Source organism: Monodon monoceros, unplaced genomic scaffold, assembly GCF_005190385.1.
Source record: "Monodon monoceros isolate NGI ecotype Baffin Bay Population unplaced genomic scaffold, NGI_Narwhal_1 Super_Scaffold_7, whole genome shotgun sequence".
Classification (NCBI taxonomy): domain Eukaryota; kingdom Metazoa; phylum Chordata; class Mammalia; order Artiodactyla; family Monodontidae; genus Monodon; species Monodon monoceros.
In genome coordinates, this window is record NW_021703784.1 from 39,836,277 (window position 1) to 39,863,086 (window position 26,810).

General features: G+C 40.6%; 1 protein-coding gene across 3 annotated transcripts in view; it reads right to left on the reverse strand.

Moving 5' to 3' along the window:
• The window catches only part of FAT3 (FAT atypical cadherin 3), a 563,581-nt gene that overhangs the window by 365,773 nt on the left and 170,998 nt on the right, over positions 1–26,810 (reverse strand). For all 3 annotated transcript variants that reach the window (XM_029208386.1, XM_029208387.1, XM_029208385.1), the window contains exon 2: positions 23,794–24,108. In XM_029208386.1, the coding sequence (XP_029064219.1) occupies positions 23,794–24,108 (315 nt within the window). The remainder of the gene's footprint in view (positions 1–23,793; positions 24,109–26,810) is intronic.

Genomic DNA, 26,810 nt, shown 5'->3' on the forward strand with positions numbered 1-26,810 from the left:
AAGCTCTGGTTTTAGGGATTCTGGAATTCTCTGCCTCAATGACCACCTATAGCCTGTTTCCAGGCCTGAGTGGGTCTCTTCACTGGATCCATTCTCCCTGGGGTAGGCCATGCCTCTGCATTGCCCAGGACAGAGGGTTGGTTAAGAGGTAGCTGTTTATAGGAGGCAAGTGTTGGAGCGTGAGAGAGCAGAGCTTAGCCACGTGGCCTGAGGTATCCACACACGTGAACCTGGAACAGAGCCGAGGGTGAGAAGAGAAGCTGGGTAGGAGCAGGGGCTTGCAGGGCCTGCTCTTTCCACTCTACTTTGTCTGGTACTCGTAGGATGCAGAGAACTCTAGTTTTAAATACGGCCTTTCAGCTTTGAATATTTGTCAAAGTCCGAGGATGGAACATATTAAGTTTTGCTAGCTTGATTCATTACTTTTAAATATTTATACTTGTGGCATGTGGGTCCCTATTTGTTCTTATTTTGACCTTGGACCTGCGAAAGTTAAGGCCATAGGCACGTTTTGTTAGGCTGGTGCCTACGACTACTTCTTTTAGATTTAACTAACGTTATATAAAAATTGAGGGATTTTGCATGAAAACCGTGATTTATAGCATCCCTTGAAGAAAGAGCTGGCCACTTCAATGCAACATTCTGTACTCAATCATCCTTTGGGATTAAAAAGTGGCAACCCTCTTTTATGGGTTGGCCAAAAAGTTCGTTCATATTTTTCTGTATGCTAGCTCGAGAGTGCTTAGTTGTCTTTAACTTCATTTGAAACAATTTTGTTAGTTGTATTGTGACAGCTGTTATATCAGCGTGCATTTAAAAAAAACTTACCAAAATTGGTGAATTTTTGTGTAGCCATTTTAGTATTGAAGATGGAAGAAAAACAGCAACATTTTCAGCATATTATACTTTATTATTTCAGGAAAGGTGAGAACGCAAATGAAATGCAAAAAAAAACCAGATTTGTGCAGTGTATGGAGAAGGTGCTGTGACTGATCAAACTTGTCAAAAGTGGTTTGCGATGTTTCGTGCTGGAGATTTCTCGATGGATGATGATCCACAGTCGGGTAGACCAGTTGTAGTTGATAGTAATCAAATCGAGACATTAATTGAGAACAATCAATGTTATACCACGCAGGAGATAGCTGACATACTCAAATATCCAAATCAAGTGTTGAAAATCATTTGCACCAGCTTGGTTATGTTCATCGCTTTGGTGTTTGGGTTCCACATAAGTTAAGTGAAAAAAACCTTCTTGACCGTATTTCCGCATGCGATTCTCTACTGAAACGTAACAAAAATGTTCTGTTTTTAAAACAAATTGTGACAGGCAATGACAAGTGGATACTGTACAATAATGTGGAATAGAAGAGATGGTGGGGCAAGCGAAATGAACCACCACCAACCACACCAAAGGCTGGTCTTCATCCAAAGAAGGTGATGTTGTGTATATGGTGGGATTGGAAGGGACTCCTCTATTATGAGCTCCTTCCGGAAAAGCAAATGATTAATTCCAACAAGTACTGCTCCCAATTACACCAACTGAAAGCAGCACTCGACGAAAAGCATCCAGAATTAGTCAACAGAAAACACATCATCTTCCACCAGGATAACGCAAGACCGCATGTTTCTTTGATGACCAGGCAAAAACTGTTACAGCTTGGCTGGGAAATTCTGATTCATCCTCCATATTCCCCAGACATTGCACCTTTGGATTTCCATTTATTTCGGTCTTTACAAAATTCCCTTAATGGAAAACATTTCAATTCCCTGGAAGACTGTAAAAGGCACCTGGAACAGTTCTTTGCTCACAAAGATAAAAAGTTTTGGGAAGATGGAATTATGAAGTTGCCTGAAAAATGGCAGAAGGTAGTGGAACAAAATGGTGAATACGTTGTTCAACAAAATTCTTGGTGAAAATGAAAAATGTGTCTTTTATTTTTACTTAAAAACCGAAGGAACTTTTTGGCCAACCCAAATAGATGGGGGTTGGGGGACGGGGGGCAGGATTGTCTGTTTGGCCACCTTCAGTGGTTTCAGGTAAAGCTGCCAGCTAGACCTGTGTAGCCAATGTCCTGTTTTCTGTGCAGCTATTTGACCAGGCTCATACTGCTCCCTTATGTTACCACCTACCTGTCCTGGCAGGCATCTGAGCACAAGACACCTGAGTTGAAGAAACCTTAAGGTATTAGCTGAATCACCTCACCTAAAATTAATCTAACTGAGCTTGTTTTGTGAACGAATAAGTGTGATTTGGTGTGACTGAAGATATAAACCCTGGCCTCACAACTCTCTCACTTAAGACAAGAACATGCTGTAATCACTTGAATTGAGAGAGAAGTCTCTTTAACTCTCCATCTTTCTCCGGTTCAGGGCACACTGGATGAGCAGTTAGTTAAAGAGGTCCTTCCTGACTGTGCTCACAAAAAGAAAATTACCCCCTTAAAAAGCTTTGTTGAAAAATAATGAATTCGAACAGTGAGAATATCATTTGTATCCTCGTGTTGGAGTCTGTCTTTAAAAGAAGGGCAATGTTGTTTGTGCTTCCATGTGACAATAATATTTTTCCTGGATGTTGAAAACTCTAGGGTGACTCTAATTTCAGTTCAGATCAGAAAGCACCAAGATATGGTTTATGAAAGCAAAATTAATGATGCCCTCAACATCCCTTCTTGGTTTTTTTCTCCTCATCATGTATTAATCTGCTGGGGATTGTTCTACATGTTAAAATACAAAGTATGAATTGCTGTTAATATGCTGTTGCCAGGTTAAAGTACTAGAGAATGTGAAGATGTCAGAAAACAAATCCCAGAGCGAAATGAAACACTGTTTTCCTTAGCTTACAATTACCATACAAATAGACTCCTTCTGAATTTAAATTACAATGACAAAAAAAATCCTTTACATTCACTTAAACACACTGACAAGAATGGAAGGGCAGAGGAGCTGCACACTGCAGTTCTGGAGCTATTATCACCATTTCTACAGTTTCACATGCAAAAACACAATCAGACAACACACTCTCACTTTGAAACTTGGAAAGTATCATGTTGCAAAACATTACGGCAGACGACATTTCTTGAATTAAAAGCAAAAATCTGTTATCTTCAACCACAGGGAAAAGTTATTATAAACAACGTATGGAAAATCTAACAAGCACGCAGAGAGAGAAGTGGGAAAAAATGACAATTTCTCTAAGTGCAGTTGTAAATGTTTCCAGGATCAAAAGCTTAACTTCAGAAACGCCCGGTCACATCCTACTACCAGTTATCATCTCAGGATGAGATTTGCTAAGCAACAACACATCCAGAGGTGGCTTACAAATGTCTTTGGTATAGAGCATGAAACACCCATGACTGCACAGGGGAAATGCTATCTTTAAATAGATGCTTGGCAAGGCAAATTCCCATACAAACCCAGGACCGTGGGGAAAGGATGTGTAACAGAGAAGAACCAAATCCGACTACAAGTTGGATCTGTTTCTTTTACTTTAACCTTTGCTTCCTGTTGCTTTTGTTCACTAAAAGGACGCTGTCTATACACAATGGCCTGCCTCGGGGAACCCTTGCTCCTCTTCCTGAATGTTAAACCAAAGTGCCTTTGTTCAGGAAAACATCCTGGCCCTGTCCACCTGTGAATGGCTGCAATAAAGAAGAAATTAACACATCCCCTTGCCTAGGCTGGCCATTCCAGGGGACAATTGCAAATCTTATGGCCTTTTTACTTTACTTCACTTGCTCATCTCCTCTCCCTCTCTGTGCTATAAAAGAAACTGACATCCAAACCCCAACAAGATGGTTTTTCAAGAGACACTAGTCTGCTATCTTCTTGGTCTGCCAGCTTTCCGAATAAAGTCGTATTCCTTGCCTCAGCACCTCGTCTCCAGATTCACTGGCTTGTCGTGCAGGGAGCAGAGTGAGCTTGGTCTCGGTAACAGATGTACCTGACCACCTCTGCTTCCACACCTTCATGTATAGGTCTCTTCTCTCCTTGACACCTGCACATTTTAAAAATCAAGTTCACATTGTCCCTACTCCCCAGCCTTTCGGTTTGGAAGGTATAATGCATGGCCTCTCGACAGAGAGAGTACAAATTTGGACCCCCTCATTTGTAACCTTTCAGAGTAAGAATTCTGGCAAATTTATTCTCTCACTAATTTATCCAATCATTCATTTATTCATTCAACAAATAATTTACTAAACAGCTACTACTTGCCAGTCACTGTTCAAGACAGAATATACAGGGGTCAACAAACAGACCAAAGCCCTGTCTTCGTGGAGCCTCCATTCTAGTGGGGAAATTAAGAAGAAGCAAAATAAACAGGTTACAGATATACTCTGTTAGATAGTGGTAAGTGTTTATGAGAGAAATAAAGCAGGGAGGGGCATAGGAAGAATTGGGAATTGCAGTACTAGATGGGGTGGGCAAGGAAGGCTGCTTTAGAGGGTGGCACTGGAGGAAGGAACTAGTGAGCCAATCATGCGGGGGATCAAGGGGAAAAGCATTCCAGGCATCAGGACCAGAGGGGGCCACAGCCCCAGGGCGAGAGTGTGCCCAAGTGCACAGGTGACAGAAGGCAGGCAGTGAGGAGTGGGGCGTGGGGGGCCAGAGAGGGGAACCCATCAGAACCGTCCTTAGAGGTCAAGGGAAGAACTCGTGCTTTGACCTAGTAAGACCGAAATTTTTTGAGCATCTGTGGTACAGTGAACGTTAATTACAGCACGTGCCTCTGACAGTTCAATAAGACATGGGCACGGTGTCTGGCTCACCTCATCTCAAAACCTGTCGGAAGGGAGTTAGTTGCTTCACCGCCATAAGATCCAACCACAAGAATGGCCATTCCCGCTCAAACAGGAGCTCCCTGAGGGCTGAGGTGGCCGGCTAACCCTGCCTGCCCCCAGAGGAGGGCGCTGCCCATCGAAAGCACCAGGAGTCTTTGTCAATTCTGAGAGCTTTCCTGGTTGGGGACAGGACTCTGGGAACCTCTACTAAGGGTGATGACTCTGCTAAAGGTCCAGGTTTCACAGTGTGATTTACTTCCTGGGTTGGAGGAGACAGGTCAGGTGATGACAGTCTGTCTGTACTAGGGCATGTTTGATTTGTGGTTAAGACAGATCCGTGGCTCTACATTTACTTTTTAAAAAAACTTTTACTGAAGTATAGTTGATTTACAATGTTGTGTTAATTTCTGCTGTACAGCAAATGGATTCAGTTATACATATATATATATTCTTTTTCATTATGGTTTATCACAGGATATTGACTATAGTTTCCTGTGCTATACAGTAGGACCTCGTTGTTCATCCATCCTATATATAATAGTTTGCATCTGCTAATCCCAAACCCCCAATTCATCCCTCCCCCACCGCCTCCCCCTTGACAACCACAAGTCTGTTCTCTGAGTCTGTTTCTGTTTCAGCTCTACATTTAGTTTTGAAAGGATACCAGCTTCTCCTCACCAACATCCTTTTAGAAATGTATTCACTTTAATGTTTAGCTGAAAACTGTATACCCCCAAACAGAACCATCTGAGATTCTTCTTTCCACAAGAGGCCTGACGCCAGGGTTCAGGCATGCTCCTCCAGTGCATGGAAGTTTTGGTTTACAGTCATTCTTGTCTTGACAAAGAACCCAGGATGCAGGGGAAATTAAAGCTATTTATGGGTAAGGAGCCATTTGTTCAGTAGGAATCAATAAAAATGACATGAAGTACTGCAAAAATTGTAACAAAAGTCTGAAGACCCTGCCTATCTTAAGGGATGACGTGTTATTCCTTTTGCACTCCCAGGGCCTAGAACAGCACCTGACATGGAGAAGGTTTTCCATATGTGTCTGCTGAATCAATTAATTCATAATTATTACATAAGTCAAGGCACAATAATATCAACTCATGGAAGGCCAGAAAATACTGAGTTTAGTTACGATGAATTTATGATACAGACCAAACCCACAGGTACACAACACGCTGCTTCCAATATTTTGTTTCTAATGAGGTTTATAGACATCTGGCCGTATTTTTATCACAACCCCTTTCTTTATTTTAACTCTCAGTACAATGGTTGGCCTTCCTCAGAAATAAAGGATCTAAGTAAGATTGCTTAGTAACCGAGATTTGTCTGCCGCTTTTGATTCTCAGGTATAAAATTCTAATTCTAGAGAACTTTTCCATAGGTGGCCTAGGTAGACTTTCATCTTGCAAAACAGTTTATTCTAAACCTATCATAGATAAAATGTGTGAGAGTTTTAATACCGTGAAGCATCATATAAATTACAATTACGATTGCAATTATTATATCTATTAGCAAAGACCAACTCCCATTTTCCTCCTGTTTATAAAAGTAAAAGGCATTTCCCAAATAATGACCTGCTTTCCCCGCTCCACATGTCAAATCACATTAAAATCCAACATATTAGAAGGACAGCATCACAGAGGTAGAAGGTCACTGTGACATTGTTTTAACCATGCCCACACCTTTAACCATTTCAGTTAATGTTAAGACCTGCCACAAAATTGATGCTGCAATCCCCAAAGCACTTTGATAACCTAGGATTAACTGATTTAAAAAAAAGACTAAGGACCACTTAATTTTCTTTTGTGAATACTTAGGAAATTTCCAGGACTGTGTACATTCTGATGACTTGTAGACTGTGTCAATATAAACTTTCTTTCAATTCCTCAGAGGCAACTGAATCCAGAGATGACATTTTGAAAATAGTTCAAATGTCAAATGGAAGTTTAAACAAAAGCAATTAGGCAGGAGAATTTCAACCATGGTTGGACTTCAGAAAGGTGTAAGCGCTCTTTTCTACAAAAGGAGTTCAGAAATCCCTGAGCAATGTTAATAAATGATACATATTATCCAAAGCATGTATTTCCTTCCCCCTCCCTCCCTCCCTTCCTTCCTTCCATGTTTCCTTAGAGCATCTGCTGTGTGTAAAGCACTGTTATTGGAATGGAAAACAACTCCCTATTTCCCACTGTACCCTGGTGCCTACTTCAGTGTCTGGCACACAGTAAGGGCTCAATAAACAACACTGAATGTTGAATAAATGAACAAGTAAACAAATGATAAGTAATAAACACGCCTTTCTACTCTGAAGACTCTTGTTTTCTTATAATACAAATGCCAGCACATTTCTTATACTATGAACAGCCTAAAAAAAACAACAGAACATTTACTTGGCTTTACTTGCCTTTGCCACAGATAGCTTGGATGTTGGAAACCAGAAAACCATACCAGAAGAAAACTAGAAATCACCTCAGAGATTAGCTAATAGGAATCCAAGTAGACAGTGAAAAATGAAGTTGCATAATTGTAGGGAAAGCCTAGTAACTATGACCTATGTCAAAAAAAAAAGAAAAGAAAAGAAAAAAAAAGAAAATCATCCAGAATACTGTGATATACAAAGGTACTTATATTTAAAAAAAAAAAAAAAGTATAGAATGGTTTCCTTTAGGACAAGAGGACATCAAGCAAGAACAATGCTTTGAAGGTACATGAACAGTTTGAAGGGACAGAAATTACTGGAATAAAAACGTTCTCCCTTAGTCAACAGGGAAAGCTTCAGAGCTCATAAGGTTTATGTGACAGGAGTTTCATGAAAAGAAACCTCCCTCACCATCTTACCATCTATGATTAATTTTGAAAATAAAGTGGGCTTTGAAAATAATTTGTTTCCAACAATTTTCTTTTACTGGAAATGGACCAGAATGGTACCGTCCCACATGGTGTTCATACAGAGGCAGCCTCTTCATCAAAGCAGTCAGTCCAGGAGAGGAGCAAAACCAGCCCTGTGATCACTGAAATTAACACCACAAAGCCTGGTTACTGATGCTGTGCACTTTTACTCTGTGGGAGGGGTCTTCAAAGTCACCCTTCAGAGCCTGGTGATTCTCAACCTACTTACTATTCGAATCCCTTATTTATACGATGTCTCAGCAGATGAGAAGCATCAAATTAGAAGACAGAGCCCTGGGAGAGAGAGGCATGCTGATAACAGAAGCCAGTGCTGTCAAGCTGAGCTTAAGTGAGGAAACCCAAACAGTAGTACATTTGATGGCCCCAGACAACCATTAAGATTCCAGAGGGAAATCCTGTATCCATGACAGACTACGTAATTTGCAGGGCCCAGTGCAAAATGAAAGCACCAAGCCTCGTGTTCAAAAATTATTAAGCATTTCCAGATAGTGCCAGCAGAGCACTAAACCATATAAGTGGCCCTTCTGAACATGGGCCCTAGGTAATTGTCTGGGTTGTAGGCCCATGAAACCAGAACTGCTGGTATCGTCATGTTCAGCATACTATGCTTGCTGAGTTGAAAGACACATTTAATACACTTTAGGAAGTGATTCAGAAACACAGGTGTTTATTGTAGTTTTGGCACTTAAAGGTTTTTTTTTTTAATTGAAGTATAGTTAATTTATAATGTTGTGTTAGTTTCAGGTTTACAGCAAAGTGATTCAGTTATATAGATATATATTCTTTTTGAGATTCTTTTCCATTATAGATTATTACAAGAAATTGCGTATAGTTTCCTGTGCCCAGTAGGTCCTTGTTTTTTACCTATTTTATATATAGTAGTGTGTATATGTTAATCCCAAACTCCTAATTTACTTCCCTGCCCTGCCCCATCGCTACCCCCTTTGGTAACCATAAGTTTGTTTTCTATGTCTGTAAGTCTATTTCTGTTTTGTAGATAAGTTAAAGGGTTAAACTTCAGTTATGTGGGAAAACCACTTATGTGTAATTCCTCTATCTTGGGAGGTACTAGATATGACTAAAATTCCAACATGTAACTTCAATAACAAGCTCCAGATTCAGCCTCAAACACGGGTTTTCCCTTTGTTATAAAGTGGTTTTTCGTCTTGTAAAAACAGCCTGTTTGTTTTTTTAGGGCTGAGAAGTTTCCTATTTCTTTGTGTTCCTCCCACACCTTTGTAGAGAGTCCCAAATCCACAAAGGCGTATTAAATCAGAAAGGAATGAAAACACAAAATAACTTAAGCCATCTACTAATTATGATAACCCAGCAAAGCACTGATAGAGATCTATCGAAACCATCTCTGGTATTTCTAAACATATGCATGTAAATATAAATCCACCAGGTATATTTGATTAACTATAAAAGTGAGACTTTGGAGACTGATTATCAAAGCCCACTTTACATTGAAAATCATTTCATTGGACACTAAAAACACTTAAATACAAAATTATAGAAATATGTCTAAATCTAGTTTCATAATAAACCATTTTAATAAATAACCCTATTTCCCGTGCATGAACATCATTTCTTCAGAGAAAAGCATTTCTCACTGTGACAGAAAACAATTTAACTAAGTAAAAAAATGAACAATTTAGTATGTACACTGCCAAGATAAAGTATGTCTTTATAAAATAGGAAATTTTACGGAGAAGAGAAATTAACTTAAGTGGTAGGAGGTAAAATTGGATTTGCCTTCCTTAACTGAAGTATCTGTAATGGCAACATATTTAAAAACGGTGCACTGGCAAAGGCTCAGCACTTTCTACCTGTAATAGTAAGTTTCTAAAGTGATGGATTTATTTTACATCTCCTCACTCATGATCTCAGATGTTTTCCTTCTAAAAATAGCCTATAAATATTATAACATTTATTATTGCCGGGAAAATGTCCCGTATAAGCCCTTAATATTATTTACTTAATCTATTCATTTTAAAGCTGTGTGACAGCAGCAATGAATGACAGCTGACGGTGAAATAATTCTGCACTATTAGATCTTATAGAGTAGGGTTCTTGTTTTATCATCCTTGGACCCTCTATGCCTAGCACAGTATACTGGTGTACAGTAAGCACTCATAAAAAAATGAACATTTAGTATATATGTGATACCTTCAAGGCTATTTAATCAGACTGATTCTTCGTCAATTTTCAAGAAGGTATTCTTTATAAAGCACATTTTGATGAAAGTCAAGAATGTTGGATGCATTTAATAATAACTATGATAGCTAACATTTGTTGAGCGCTTCATATGTACAAGGCTTAGCTAAGTGCTTTATAAAATACATTGATCTGTTAAATCTTAGCAAAAACTGAGTTAGTATCCCCATTTTCCTGATGGACAACCTGATCCATAAGAGGTTAAGAAACTTGTCTATCACCATAAGGTTAGTATGTGAACGAGATGGGGCGCCAATCCAGGAAGAATCCATGCTTCTCATGGGTGTACTTGGCGAATTTCACAGGGTGAAACTCAGAGAAAACAGGTGGTTATCATGCACATCTTGTTCAAAAGATTAAGGATAAATGGGGTTGTCTAAAACAGGATAATTTGCTTTTAACAGAATTGTTGGCATATTTTCCTATGGAACACTACAGATAAAATTTAAACCAGCAAATATCCATCTAAGAACTATTAATAAAGAGAGACAGGGCTTAATCCAAGCACATGCTGGAGACCACAGATACTTTAGGTCATGACCCACAGAATTTCACAAATAAAAGATGAAAAGTGATGGTCAACATTCAAGCTAATGTAGATGAAAAATCCCAGCAATGATGTGACTTATAAAGACAAACGCCTTTCACTGATTTCTCCCTTAATTACTAAATCTAAAGGCTCCTTTTAGGCTTTAACCTTTGTGCACAACTGACATTAGAGAACAGTTCTTCTTTCTTGAGCCTCTCTCCTGACTTGGTTTCCACAGCAACAGTCTTTTATGGTCCTTTCATTTACGAAAGAGACACCTATAACAAACTTTAATGGAAAAAAGTACGTATTATTACTGCAGGGTATGTTAGAGAACCTAAGGGCAAAGAGTACAGCTGAGTGTCACTAACACCTGGACCAGCCATTGGAAAGCCTTCAGGGTCAAGCCTATCAGAGCCTGCCTGTCTCTCCCTCAGCTGCTTCATGCCCACAGCCTCTGTCTTAGTCCCTTTGGACAGCTCTAACAAAATATCATCAGCTCGCTGTTTTAGAAACAACAGAGATTTATTTCTCACAGTTCTGGATGATGGAAGTCCAAGATCAAGATGCGGTAGATTCGGTGTCTGGTGAAGTCCCACTTCCTCCATCTTCTAGCTGCATCCTCACATGGCAGAAGGGGAGAGGGATCTCCCTGAAGTTTCTCTTATATGACACTAATCCTATTCATAAGGGGTCCACCATCGTGAAGTAATTACTATCCAAAGGCCCCACCTTCAAATACTACCACAACAGTGACTGTTTCAGCATATGAATTTTAGGGAGACACAAATATTCAACCACAGTTGTCAGGTTTACAACTCTTCAATTCTACCCCCACTAGAGATTATCTCTGAATCCCAGCAATAAATTCCTGGGAGAGAGAATCTTGGTCCCAGTGTCAAGGAGGGAAGGACTGGGGGTCAGTACTCAGAGAAAAAGGGATGATGTTGTGGGCTACACAGATATCTCTAACGTTATTTATAACAAGGTATCTTCTCTGTGAGATTTCAAGCCTGATGCTCCTTTTCACTACACCCCGAAGACTGTCTTCACCTCTTGTGTTCACCCCTTCTCAGAGTTACCAAGTTCCAGTTAACTGTATTTCTATTCTGTCTCTCCTATCAGTCCCCTTCTTTTCTTCCCTTCAATGTCACTGTCACCTAAAGACTCAAAGACTTAATCAGACAATATGGATGCCAAATTAGCTAAAATAAACTCCATACATATGAAGACAATATCACTTTACATTTACTGAGAATTTACTACATGCTAAATGCTTATTAAAGTACTTTACATATATTAACTCATCTAATCTTGGTGGTGAGCCAATTCATTAGTTAATGAACTTATCCCCATTTGCACAGTGAAGTAAACTGAAGCTCAGAGAGGTTAAGTAATGTGCCCAACATCACACAGCTAAGAAGTGGTAGAGCTGGGATTCAAATGCAAAGACATCTGATTTCAGTGTCTAATCTCTTGGACGCTACTCCTTGTGGCTTCTTTCCTCCCAGTGTTATTATGAAGCCCGACCATGATATTGAATGGCAAAGTGCTAAACAGACACTTGTCCTTGTGCTATGAAGTCACGAGACTACTATCAGTAACTCACCCCAGGTTGGTTTTGAAATTTTATTGTTATATTTCCATATGCTTTCCTAGAATAATCTACCTCAACGTGAATAAAATTTATGGATTTTTAAAACACTTGTTCATTTTTATAAGAATGTTGAGAAACTAGGAACAAAGTCATTTAAAAATGACAGCAAATGCCAAGGCCAGACTATAAAGTAGCAACAATACTAAAACTGGACTTTGGGTTCTCAAGGTCAATGGTGAAACTACACTTCATCCTGTATTTACTATTCAGGTAGAAACTTCCAGTGCTTTGAAAGAAAAGTGCTTCCAGAGAATCCACTTTAAATGACCGAAAAGTGACAAAATAAATGAGACTCTGATGAGATTCTGATTTATGAAGCATACCAATGACACTCAATAGTAACTTCCACATGGCCTTGTGAGTTACATAAAAATACTCACACGGGCTTCCCTGGTGGCGCAGTGGTTGAGAGTCCACCTGCCGATGCAGGGCACACAGGTTCGTGCCCCGGTCCGGGAGGATCCCACATGCCGCGGAGTTGCTGGGCCCGTAAGCCATAGCCGCTGAGCCTGCGCGTCCGGAGCCTGTGCTCCGCAACGGGAGAGGCCACAACAGTGAGAGGCCGCATACCGCAAAAAAAAAAAAAATACTCCCACAATTGGCCCTGTAGGGCATGAGAGCACCACCCACGGATGATCTTTCAGGAGTCCTGAAATGATTATAGCAACTCAATGCCACACAAATCACTCAGCAAATCCCCTATCCTTTTTATTTATTTATTTTTAAAATTTTCATTGTAGTATAGTTGCTTTACAATATTGTGTTAGTTTTTACTGTACAGCAAAGTGAATCAGCTATACATATACATATATCCCCTCGTTTTTGGATTTCCTTCCCATTTAGGTCACCACAGAGCATTGAGTAGAGTTCCCTGAGCTATACAGTAGGTTCTCTCATTAGTTATCCATTTTATACGTAGTATCAATAGTGTATATACTCTCCCTTTTAGAACTCCCCAAATCACTAAACTTAACCAGATCATAAGTACTGCAAAACAAACAAAAACGATCTATCTAACTAAAGCCTGGATTGACTAATGCAAAAACTGCTAAAATTCTTAGGTTCCATCATAAGTGACATCATATGATGTTTGTCTTTCTCTGTCTGGCTAACTTCCCTTAGTATGATAATCTCTAGGTCCATCCGTGTAACACTTATATACGGAATCTAAAAAAAAAAATGATACGAATGAATTTATATACAAAACAGAAATAGACCCACAGACACAGAAAACAAACTTACGGTTACCAGAGGCAAAGGCGAGGGAGGGATAAATGAGGAGTTTGGGATTAACAGATACACACTACTATATATAAAATAGATAAACAACAAGGACCTACTGTAGAGCACAGGGACCTCTACTCAGTATTTTGTAATAACCGAGAAGGGAAAAGAATCTGAAAACGTATATATATATGTATGTATAACTGAATCACTTTGCTGTACACCTGAAAGTAACACAACATTGTAAATCAAGTATACTTCAATAGGAAAAAAATCTGAACAATATATTAAAAAGAAAAAAACTGGAAAAAAAACCCTGCTAAATTCTTAACATTTGGTGTAGTAAGAAGAGCACCACATACTATGAGTCCTTGCTTATACCAACCACCTTTACTCCCTCAGGAGAACTCAGGCTTCCCACCTGTACCCTTGGACTGCCCCTTGCATAGTTTCCAGGGCCTGCCATAAAGAAGTACCACAAACTTGGTGGCTGAACACAACAGAAACTTCTTCTCATACAGTTCTGGAGGCTAGAGGGTGAAAATCAGGGTGTCAGCTGGGCTATGCTCCCTCTGAAGGGAGCCAGTCCTTTCCTGGCTTCTGGTGGATGCTGGGAATCCTTGGCATTCCTTGGCCCGTGGCAGCATACCTTCAATCTCTGCCTCTATCTCCAGCTTCCCATGGCCATTTTCCCTCTGTGTCTGTGTCTCTGCGTCCAGCAGTCCTTCAGTTAGGGTCCACCCTAATGCAATAGGACCTCATTTTAACTTGATTATATTTACAAAGACCTTATTTCCAAAGAGCGTCACATTCATGGGTACAGGGGGATTAGGACATCAACATGTCTTTTGGGGGGACCCAATTCAACCTCTAAATACCTGCAAAACAAAGAGTGTGTACAATCATCGAAAGGAATTCCCTGAGCACCAGAGTCTTCAGATCATTAATGCATTCATTGAGTTGCTCACGTTTTCACTTTCAATGGCATATGTCTTTAGCATTGGAGACCATTAATCAGCGCAACCCTAGTTCTGTATGACCAGCTGGGTGACCTTGGGCAGGTCACCAAGGTGCCCAGAGGCCCAGTTTCTTCCCAGGACTGTGGTAAGAGCTAAATTAGATAATATGTGAAAACACAGGTCTGGCTTGGGCACAGAGCAGACCTGCACTCTGGCTTCCCTGGCTTAAGGTTCCTCTTCCCACCTTTCCATCACCCCTGGGAGGGAGGGGGCACACATCAGGGAGTATCCAGGAGTCCCCCTAACAATGTCGGGGAAGAATGAAGAGAGGTGGGCAGTGGTTTCAATTAAAATTCACTGTTTCTCTCAGAACAGAAGAAAGTAATAAACCAATGCAGTAAATTACTGCTGTGGAATTAATGCCCAGATAAAAGAAATAAAAGGGAAATTTACGACCTTAATCAATCTCTTTTTTCATATATACATATAACTCCATCATCTGATTTACATGACTCTATCACCCTCCCAAATAATTCTCAGTAATTTCCAGCAGCAGCTACGCCTGCAGCTGAGCCCCAGGAGCAGGCTGGGTATCTACCAGAGATCTAGGAACACCGCCCCTCCTTCCCACCCCTCCTCAGTGGGCTAGAGGACATGGAAGAGCATGGAGGCCCAAGCAACGCCACCAGCCACACAGAATGAGCAGCATCCATCGCCTCGGGGAGGCGCCTCTGAGCCACCTGCATGTGCAGGGGCGGTTTCCAGCCAGGCATCCCTTCGCTCCAGCTCGCGTCTGTTCAGTCTTCCCTCCCTTTTACTCAAGTTCCTCAAACCTGCCTGGAATTCAATTTTTTTTTTTTTTTTTTTTGCGGTACGCGGGCCTCTCACTGTTGTGGCCTCTCCCGTCGTAGAGCACAGGCTCCGGACGCGCAGGCTCAGCGGCCACAGCTCACGGGTACAGCCGCTCCGCGGCATGTGGGATCCTCCCGGACCGGGGCACGAACCCGCGTGCTCTGCATCGGCAGGCGGACTCCCAACCACTGCGCCACCAGGGAAGCCCTGGAATTCAATTTTATAAAAGTCAAGACCTGAAACTCTTTTTTTCCAAGTAACAGTCATATTAACTCAAAGATCCGAATCTGTTTCTCATGAATGCTGTTGCCTAATTAGCAGAGCTGTCCATCGAAACGTGACTCAATTTGGGGGTCAAAGTTTTCTTTCCTATTACTGATGGTGGCACCAGTTAGCAAAGTCTTCACAACCTATGGTGTATCCAAGGACCGTGATCTGAGACACTGGTCTAAGTCCCCACAAGTCTACCAGTTCCCTGAGGCTTGTAAATGAACACTGCATACGTACAAGGGATGCCAAAGACCTCAGAGAGCCTTAATCTAGATACAGGACTGCAGACTCCCCAACTGAGGGCAAAAGGATTTTTTTTTTTTTCACTCCCTTTTATTCCAGGGAAGTAACAATCCTCATATTTATCTGTCAGAAGGCTGACATTAAGCAGGAACAGGATTTGGAGCTACTTAAGTATTTCAAGGGAATAAACTCTGGGACCCTCAAAATAACCCCTTGATGCTGTTTTCTGAAGAATGCTGTGCAAAACCAACTTTGATGAGAATTCTGTCCAAACACTCAGAGTTGAGAAAACAATAACTTCCTCCACTTTCATTCTGTTGGAAGTTTTGTTATTGTTTTGTTCTTTTTTTGCTAATGGATTTGATTTCAAATATTCATAAAGCCTTTAAAGTACAAAGAATCTGGAGTGAGAGGGAAGTGAGCGGCAGCTTTGGATTTCTTCCTTTTTTATTTTATATCATTTTATTATTGTTAATAATATATATTTGCATCTGTTTCTATACATATGCACACAAGCACTTTTTGAAAATGTTAACAATACCACCACACCTCCCTAATTAGTTACTCATTTTGTAGGGTGTTTTGTTAAGGGCAAGTGAAATAGAGTCTTAGAAAATATTCCACATTAGTTCGGTGGTTTTCAACAGGGGCATTTTTTACCCCAGGGGATGCTTGACAATGTCTGGAGGTATTTTGGCTGTCACAACTAGGGGAAGGGGCACTACTGGCATCTCGTAGAAGCCCAGAAATGTTGCTAAACATCGTATAATGCCTAGCACAGCTCCCAAAACAAAGACTGATCCAGTCCAAAATGTCGAAAGTATTGAAGTTGAGAAACTCTGAAATCGGTACTTACATTCACAAGAGCATTCAAATCTGCAATGTCCCCCTCTGCACCCTCAGAACCCCGCCACCCCCAGTTCACACTTATGAGTTGATCAAATGGGGAAATGCACAATCTCCCCAGGGACACAATGACAGTGCAGAAAAGTTCCCTTTGTCCTTGTTCATGTGAAGCACATTCACAGGGATGCAAAGGTCACTGCTGAATTTAAATAACCTCCTGTGATAAATCTGCATGAGGCCGATTTGTTCTACTGGACTCGTTGGATTAAATGAACACAATTTAATGTTCTATAGGACAAGGCCTCCTTTCATGGCTGAAAGAAGGAGCAAGGGTGATTTACAGTTTCATACGTACTTATTCGCTACATTATCTGCTTTGTGCCTGGACTTATGAATAACAACTCATCATCCCGCGGTCATTTCTACCCATTCAGGAGAATTTAACTTTCCATTAGGAAGGAACAAAGAACAAGAGACTGTAACAAGAGATTTCTGCAATGTTCACTTGAAAGAAAAATCATCAATATTTGTCCCCTTGTCCTTCACCTTGTGTGTTTTTTTCTTTGTAATCTCTGATGTTATAACATAAAGCCAGGTCTCCTTCTGTTTTCCAGGAAAAGGTAGTTTGTTAAGCAGATTATCCCCAAACGGAGCTGGGCATCAACAGAAGGCTTAGCTTACTTATGATACCAGATTATTTTTAAGCACCACTCTCTTATGAGCCATTGCTTTTTTTATAATGATAAACTAATATCAAACGTTTGTTGATTCATTAAAGTATTTCGGAATTCCATTTAGCAACAGTTTCTGCTTAATGTTATATATTTGGAAACAAGAGAAGTGTATCCAAACATTAATATAACCCAGAATTTTTATTAACCACAAGTCTTAGGTATCACAATGTTTCTGCTCATGGACCATTAAAGAGACAGGATTTTCATTTTTCTCTACTTCATAAAACAGAAAGTATAAGCAAGGGTATGAAAGTTGATTCTGGGGGTGGGTACAGAGAGCACTTTGCATTCATGGTCAAACTTCAAAACCCCAGCACTGTAAGTCAAGAGTCTACACCTGAAACTAACACAATGTTGTAAATCAACTACACTCCAGTAAAATTTAAAATAAAAGAGTGTACGGATAAATTACAGACTTGGCTACCTTGTCCTCAGGTCATCGCTCAGCACTGTGTTACCTCCCTCTTTCGTTTCTCTTTGGATACTGAAGTCTAGAGTCTTGCTAACCTAGTTTTCAGGGGAACAATGTCAGCATCACATAGGAACTTGTTAGAAATGCAAATGATTGAGCTCCACCCCAGGAATCCTTAGTCTAACAAGCCCGCCAGTCGATCATCATCATGCTGAAATGTGGTCTAGATTTTTCTCTCTCTGTTACTCCTCCAGGTAACACTTACCGGCTTCGTCTTATACCGTACACTGAAAGGCAAGCTGGTATTATTTATTTATTTGTTTGTTTGTGTGTTTATTTTTGGCCACGCAATGCAGCAGGCTGGATCTTAGTTCCCCAACCAGGGATCGAACCCATGCATGCCCCCTGCAGTGGAACCAGAAAGCATGGAGTCAACCACTGGACCGCCAGGGAAGTCCCAAGCTGCTATTATTTAGAGTTGGTTAAAGAACTAATGACATCCGATATTATAATAAGTTATCCCTCCTCTTTGTATAGGGAAAAATGTCTAAGCCCAAGGGAATCAATCGTTAAGGTTAGGCTTTGAGGTATTCCTACAGCACACATGCTTTTGAAGAGGTCCACTTTCTGTCAGCTCCCCTGAGAAGAGGAGAGGGCAGCAAGTCTTCCTACACATAAGTATGCTTTGGTCAGGTTAATCCCAAGAGGCTCACACAAAGTGAAAGCAAGCTGAGCTTCACCTCCGCTCAAATTTAGGTGGCAATGCCAGCGGCCAGAGCATGGACCAAAGGGAGACCTCCCAACTGAAGGAAGGAATTTAGAAAGCCCATGCCCTGGCTAGTCAACCATTAAAAGGTCTGGATTAAATAAGGCTCACTTCCAGAAACACAGGCTCTCAATACAGCATTCCCTAATCCTGGATCTATGTTTAACAGAGGCAAAGGAAAGAATAAAGGGATCTATCTTAGGTATGTTTTTTCCCTCTAAAAAGTTATTTTTTTAGGCCTCTCAGAAGGAAGATATAAGACCCAAGGCTTTTAAAAATCTAAATATCGTCAAACAAGAATAAAAGAGATGTGAATAGTTGCTACTTCTAATGTCTTCCAACACTCCAGACATTTATGAGTCTTTTAAAATTCCTTTCCTAATGACATAAAGCCTCTCCAACTAGCTCAAGTAGCAACGGATGGGTTTTCAAGGTCAGCTTAACTTGTTCATAGTCCCTGGGTAATTTTCTCGCTTCTCTCTTTGCAGACTGACCCATTCTTCAGGGCCCATTTCAGGGGTCTGCAAAGTCCTCACACCATCCTCTCCTACTCCAGCTGGCACTGAACTCTGCCCCACCCAGACATGTTATCCTGTTCACAGCTCATATTCCACAGAGTTTGACCATTTATTTTTGATAAACTGCCTTACATTTTTGCTAAAGTGCGTAGTATGTGTGATGGTCCTATTTTTCCCATGACAATAAATGCCCTGAATGCAGTAATGTCTTATACTTCTGTTCTATCACCCATCCCACCAATACCTGGGGTCTAGAACAGCAGTGGCACACAGTAGTGCACAAAACACTTTATAAAACCCCGTGGAAGGTTCCAGTGCTACACACTGATTAGGAAGGAAAGACATCACCGCCTTTCAAGTATGTCTCGTTTGCAGCAACATGGCTATACCTAGAGATTATCATACTAAGTGAAATAAGTCAGAGAAAGACAAATATCATATATCACTTATATGTGGAATCTTAAAAAAATGATACAAATGAACTTATTTACAGAACAGAAACAGACACATAAACATAGAAAACAAACTTATGGTTACAAAAGGGGAAAGGGGGGGATAAATTAGGAGTTTGGGATTGACAGATACACATTACTATACATAAAACAGATAAACAACAGGGTCCTACTGTATAGCACAGGGAACTATATTCAATATCTTGTAATAACTTATGATGGAAAAGAATCTGAAAAAGAATATATGTGTGTGTGTGTGTGTGTGTGTGTGTGTGTGTAACTGAATCACTTTGCTGTACACCTGAAACTAAGACAACATTTTAAATCAACTATACTTCAAAAAAAAGACAGTGGGGTTCGGGAGAAGTATGCTTGCAACTCACACAAACTTGACTCTAGTGGGGAAAACAGGATGATTAATAATAATAAAAACAACAGGGGCTTCCCTGGTGGCGCAGTGGTTGGGAGTCTGCCTGACAATGCAGGGGACACGGGTTCGAGCCCTGGTCTGGGAAGATCCCACATGCCGCGGAGCAACTAGGCCTGTGAGCCACAACTACTGAGCCTGCACGTCTGGAGCCTGTGCTCCGCAACAAGAGAGGCCACGATAGTGAGAGGCCCGCGCACCACGATGAAGAGTGGCCCCCGCTTGCCACAACTAGAGAAAGCCCTCGCACAGAAATGAAGACCCAACACAGCAAAAATAAATAAATAAATAAATAAATAAGCCAAGCATTTGAAGCCCTTATTTAAAAAAATAATAATAATAATAAAAACAACATTTATCGAGTGCTCCACTAAATGCTGGCATGCTGGCACTATGCCAAATGGTTCCCATACTGGAGACACAACTACAATAAACATTCTGAAATCCTAGAGGAACTTCCCACACCTGTTCCCCAATTCAGCCTGGATGACCACTCAGCAGCCAGCTTGGATTCCGTTACAAGTGCTGGAAGGAAGCATTTAAGTCCCTGCTCACCCAGAGGGACAGGTGAGCACCAGCCTGCTGGGTGTCTCCTGCTCAGAACACGTGGGTAGGACTCCCATTACTGACTAGCTAAAGCCGGCGCATGCAGGAAGCTGCCTTTGATTAAAATCACCTGTTCTGCCTGGAATTAATCAAGCGTTCTCTGTACAGGCCAGAAAGGACCTCAGAGCATTACAGCTTTTGTTTTCCTTCTTAAGCCACAGGAATTACCAAAGAAAGTCCACAGACTACTGACTCTAAGTGATTTTAGGTCTGGTAGGAAAAAAGAAAACAGCTCTTTAGGTAGAGAACAGAGTGTTCATTAAAGAAATCTCTCTTCCTTTCTGGGTCCTGGACATCTGTTATCTGCTGCAAGCCGTGGACCCTAAGTATTGACATTATTCGAGTTCGCATTAATCATGTTAATCTTTATTTATTATGTAGCACATTGCCAAAGCAAAATGGAACTCTATAAATTTCAGCTCTACCATAGAGGAAGGAATGAAAGATCAGTTTACCAGAGTCCACAACCAGTTGAAAAAATCTAAAGCATAAATATTACCTAAATATACCAGTTAGGTACACCTCCCCCTTCATTCCTGAAAAATGTTACATTAACATAACTATTGCAGACAAAGGACTTTAGAGAGAGACAGGACGTATGCCAAAAATTAAACCATCTTTTTGGAGAGCTTGTTGAATCGGATGGAAATTGCTCTATGGGCAGCATTATATTTAGAGCAACACTCTTAACAAGGGTTACACCAGGCTCATGGTTCTGCGAATCTCAATAGAAATAAGAAGAGTAATAACATGCTTCTTCTAGAACTTTGTACTTCACCAATGGCCTTCAAACACATCATGAATTCAGACTTCTTGAGCAACTCGTATGAAGTAAGCAATGTCATTTTCATTTTCTAGATAAGAATCTGAGGAGATTAACTGATGTGCCTGTAATCAGAGTTACAGCAATCAGGATGGGGTATCAACTTTCTTTGCAGTTTCACTGTGCCAGGCACCGTGGTAAGCATTTTACATGAGGACCGCTTTATGCCTTGCAACTATCCTTTCTCACTAAAAACCGAAGTTCAGAGAGGTTCAGTAACCTGCCCAAGCTCACAGAGCCCGGAGTGTCTGATTTAGTCTACGTTTTCCCTGCTGTGGTTGATGGTGTTTCCCAGTTAGAAGTGCAGAGCAAGGGTTTGAAAACCAGGACTTCTAATCCCAAATGCTACCCTCCTCCATGAAACACTCCCTAACTACCGCTCTTGCCCACCCCATATTAAGTGAAACTCCTCTACCATAGTCGATTATTGCAAACCTTCACTCTACTTTCACTCTGTCATAAATATTTGTCAGTTTTGTAATTTCACGTACGTTGGGTCCCTGATAGGCTTGGGCCATCTCTTAAGTTTATAACTCTCTCTATAAGATCCTGTTTGGAAACTAGTAGGCACAATAAATGCTTGGTGAATGGCTAAATGGATAAACAAAATCCAGTGTTTTCTTATCGTGTGTCTGAGAATTACAAAGTGTGCTATATGTTCCTTCTAGACTATTAGAAAAGTTGGTCTAAAATGTCGTTCCTGGCACAAATCCTTTTTAAAAATCTACAGCTAGGACAGAGAAATTACAAATATGATTAAGGCTGTTATGTAATACAGTCCAAATTTCGATAATACAGGAATTTCTGAAAATCCAAGGGCAAACTTTTCAAAGCTTGATAAAAGACAGCTTTAGTTACATGAGTCTCCATGTTCTTCTCTGCAAATACTGCATGGTCTATGGTCTTCACTTCCAGTCCAAATTCTTCCCTGTGACATTTATTCTTTCTTTAATTTCAGCCATGAGTGGAGGAAGAGACCAGTTGACATTGCCCTTGTGCAGTGTCTTTTATAAAAGAGGGTGCTGGGTTCATTCTTACTGGCTCAAATGCCAATGGAATCAAGAGGGAGGATTCGGAATATGACTGGGGTGTTTCAGGCTCCACAGGGGCTGTGAAGTGTGAAGACTTCTATGCCCTCAACTTCTTTCCTGTGACTTTTTTGTCTTTGTTCTTTTTCCCTCTTGATCTTCTCAAGTATCTGAATTCATTTCTCTGTCACCATATTACACAGAGCTCTTGGCTACAGCGAGAAAGTGAACCAGGAGGGTGGGGGTCCTCACGTGCATGGGAGGCTCCCCGTACTTAAGGGGGTGCTGAAAGGATGGACGTGGCTCCGGTTCTCTGAGTCTTCTCCTTCAAGTTCAAGGACGCCTGAATCAGACACTGATAGCTGATGACCACTCTCTGTCTTCTAATGAAATTAAAGTCAGATCCTGATTCAACACTATTCAAATGCTAAACTCTGCTTAACAAAATGACTGACCCACTCATAATTAGAAAAATATCAATAGCTTCAGAAAAACCCTTGGCATTCTCTTTAACTTATGTTAATGGGAACCTGGCATTTATAAAACGCTTGGTGTCAGTTATATGTTTCTACTTGAACAAACATGAGAAGGAGAAATAACTATTAACTCGATCAGTACTTTGCTAGGAAAGTGGGGCATGTCCCAGCCAACAAACATCAATCACCTAGCCTAACTTTTGACCAATATCAACTCACCCAGAGTGAGATAGCTATAGTATCTTCTAATTCTTCTAAATTTCATTTAATTAAAACTCTATCCATCACAACTCTCACTGAGTGTTTTACCTGCTTGTTCAGATCTAAAAGAGACAAATCACAAGAAAGCAACAAACTTCTGAGATTTACTCTGCAAAGCACTTTTTTCCAGTGTATGTACTTGTCTCAGAATGCATTCAACCAAACTCCACAACTGTCCTTTCTGGTCCTCAGTCAACAAGTTAAGTTTTCGGTGCACTCTCTAGAAACTTTTTGAGCAAAAACCAAGAAAATTAAAATGTGTATGTTTTATGTAAAGATTTAGATACTGGAAGTTCTACTAAACATTGACATTTCATTGATGGGTAGTACAGAAATCACAAAACATCTGGGGCTTAAAGTTAAGGCTCTAAGGAGATTATTTATGGCATGCTGGCCTAAGGCCAAGCAAGGGAGAAGTTCCTAGAAAGAGAAGTGAGACAAAGCCAGCTACCCATAGAACCCAGCATGGCCCACGTTACTCTCTCACAAGATAGAGAAAGGGGGCAGCTGGCTCTCTGAATGGCTTAGGAACCACGTTTTACAATTATGAGTAAAGCAAATCTAAGGCTTCCTGTGAAAGCCTCTGATTTCTATCAGATCACTTCACCTCAATGTCAGTTGAAATTAAAACATACCAAACCAGGCAGGTAAAACGCTCACCTTTTCAAGCAATTCCCAGAAAGGAGGATGCTGTTCTCCACACAATAAAATAAATAAGAGGGTATAGCAAGTGTCAGACTCATGAATTTAAAAGGTGGACTAACAACTAGAAACAGTCGTACGAGCATTCCCTTACCTGTTTTGATGTTGATGGCAAAAAAGTTCTGAGGATTCCCACTTGTAATCCTGTATGTCAGTTTTTCACTGGAACTAGAGTCAGGGTCCTCAGCCTGGATCTGAATGACAGATACATCCTTCGGAGAGTTTTCCATGACAACAGGATAATAAATAGGTTCAGAGGTCAGCGGGGCATTGTCATTCACGTCTTCAATTTCAATGTAGACCTCAATCGTGGAATAGAGTGGAACAACGCCCCGATCTGTGGCGTACACAGTCAGCCAGTATGACCCTGTTGTCTCTCGATCAAGAATGTCTGCAGTAGAGATGACTCCTAAGAGAAAGCAGGGAAAGTGTAACTGCTATAGCAAAACAGGAAGACATTAAGTCAATCACCCCAAACTGAGGCCGGCTGTGCTAAGTGATCTTGGCATATGAAAAAAAAAAATTCATCACACAAAATTAAATGAAAGTGTTTCTCTTTACATCAGGACACTATTTTCTGCAAAACTGTGCTAACCAGTTCTTCTACCATTTGAGAAGTATAATTATATTCACAAATACTTTATTTGAGTTTCGGGGATAGACGTATCTACACACACACACACACACACACACACACACACGAGACAGTTGGGAGCAATGGGAAGAGAGTGGGCCAGAGGTCAAAACACTTCCCATGATGCATGGGAAATCAGTGCACTATCACATCAAAATTTCCATTTGACCTGATATCGAATTGATTTCCTATACAACAAAGAGATTTCCCGGGATACATTATTTTGTCTGTTCATTCACAAAAATGAAAAACACCTTTAAAATATTCTTTTGCCTGTTAGGATAGAAACTATTTTGCATGCAAAAGTACAAACCTCCTTGATACTATTTCTCTACAAATCTAATGTCACAGTTATTCCAAAAGAATCAGAGAAGAAGCCGTAAGCCATACCAACATACTTTCTGAATGAGCTCTAGCCCCCTCAAGAACTCTACAGAGTGCACTAAATAAACTCTAAGCCACTTTGAGGGATACTCAGGGACAATCATTTTAAATTAGGAGCAGAAAAATGCCCAGTCTGCTGCCTTCCACCTTTCCCGTTTCACGGTTGAAACAAGCACCAACCAGGAAGTCAAACATCTGACAGAAAAGCCAAAGAGAAAATGTTGTGCTCTTGAATATCTTTACAGCCCTCACCCAACCACCAAGGCTATAGAAACTTACTACAGGAACTCTTAAGTACTTTCCACTGTGATGGGAAAACTCTGGGATTCAGCTTATAAAATCTCTAAAAGTAGTCAGGATACACCTGGAAGGCGTGTAATTCATGTAAACCTTTATACCCTAAAAAAGATCCACGGAAGGCGTCAAGAAACACTTCTCCAGTTCTGACCTGAATCTTATATCCTCTGTACTCCTGTTGGATTAGGCACATAATTTGGCCTGTAGATCTTGCATAAGCAAACTGCCAAGTATAGCACCTGGGAGGGAGGAGGGCATCTTTCCAGAAACAGGCCAGAAAAGTGAAGGTTGCCTGTAATTCAGAACAGCTATACGATTCAAAGGGAGATCTCGCCCAACTGATGCTGAAGTTTCAGTTCTAAAGTTATCCACCAAAGAACTCTGTAAGCTTTATAATTCTCTCTTATAATGAGGGCATCAAGTCTCAGATGTGAGTACGTAACTTGTCCAAGGTCACACAGCTAGTTGCAGAAGAACCCGGATCTGTCTTCCTCGAATGTTCCAGTTTCAACCCAGATTCCATGACTTACTACCTCTCTGACTGTGTACAAGGTGTTTGAACCAAGCAAGCCTAGTTCTATCACCCATATCTCAGTGCTGTGGTGGCAATCATGTAATTAAATGTATGCCGAGAGTTTGGCAAAATGCTTGCAACACAGTAGATGCTGAGTATATGTTAAATCAATATGAATCAAAAGCAACACCCAAGGCCTTGTAAATAGTAACCACCCCCCAAAGCAAGGAACAATCTCGAGAGGAGAGAAGTTTGCGATGGAAAGTCTTGTTAGATATTTTTTTCTCCTCTGGTCATGCGGCATACTGTTGCTTGATCTTTGTGACTTGCCCATGATACCTTTTCATGAAAATATCTGGCCTGTTTGGGGAACAGCAAAGTCAGTCCACTAAAAAGAGAACTTAAGAAGGAACAAAATCAAAGAAGTTAGGTCAGCTTTGTCTGTACCTCGCCTGACCACATACCATGCACACATGCACTTGTGCGCACACACGCACTTGTGCGCACGCACACACACACACACACAGATTTGTAGTCACAGAATTGCTCTGGTATCCCTGGAAGTCACTTAAATCCCTTTTCTTGGACCTGTCAAACTGGGACAGGCTCTGGACCTTACAGGCTTTGGACATTAAATGATTTTGAGAGGTCCTTAGATGAAAGGCATCCACTAATGCAAATTAAAATATATGGGTGGAATTTTACTCTATTTTTTAATGAAACATCAGATACGTCCTCTAGAAATTAAAATTCTCTCTCATTAAGATAAAATATGTCTATGGCTATATTTACTCATTAAGTAGAAGTGCAAATGAGTATCTTGGAGCATAGTTCAGGCTTTGCTCTCATGATCCAAAAATTTGAGGACAAAATGAAAAGAAGGACTATGAAATGTGTTGACAATTATTTTAAGATTCATCCAAGGCTCCATATTAACTATATTAAACAACCAATGCCTAGTGATAGCATTTTCTCACTTTCTTCAGTGCTTCACAGCTAATTATGATCCACGTGGTCACAGTTAAAAATGTAAATCCACATGAGCTTTTCTATCAAGCAAAAACTCACTTCTGAGGTTGCCCAAAGACTGCCAAAATCATGTCATAAGCCCATAGCTTTGTAACAACTACCATACATTCTTTATTACTTTTTTTCAATTAAGGCACAATTGACATACAATAAACTATACACATTTAAAGTAAACAATCTGTGTGACTTCCCTGGTGGTCCAGTGGGTAAGACTCCACGCTCCCAGTGCAGGGGGCCAGGTTCAGCCCCTGGT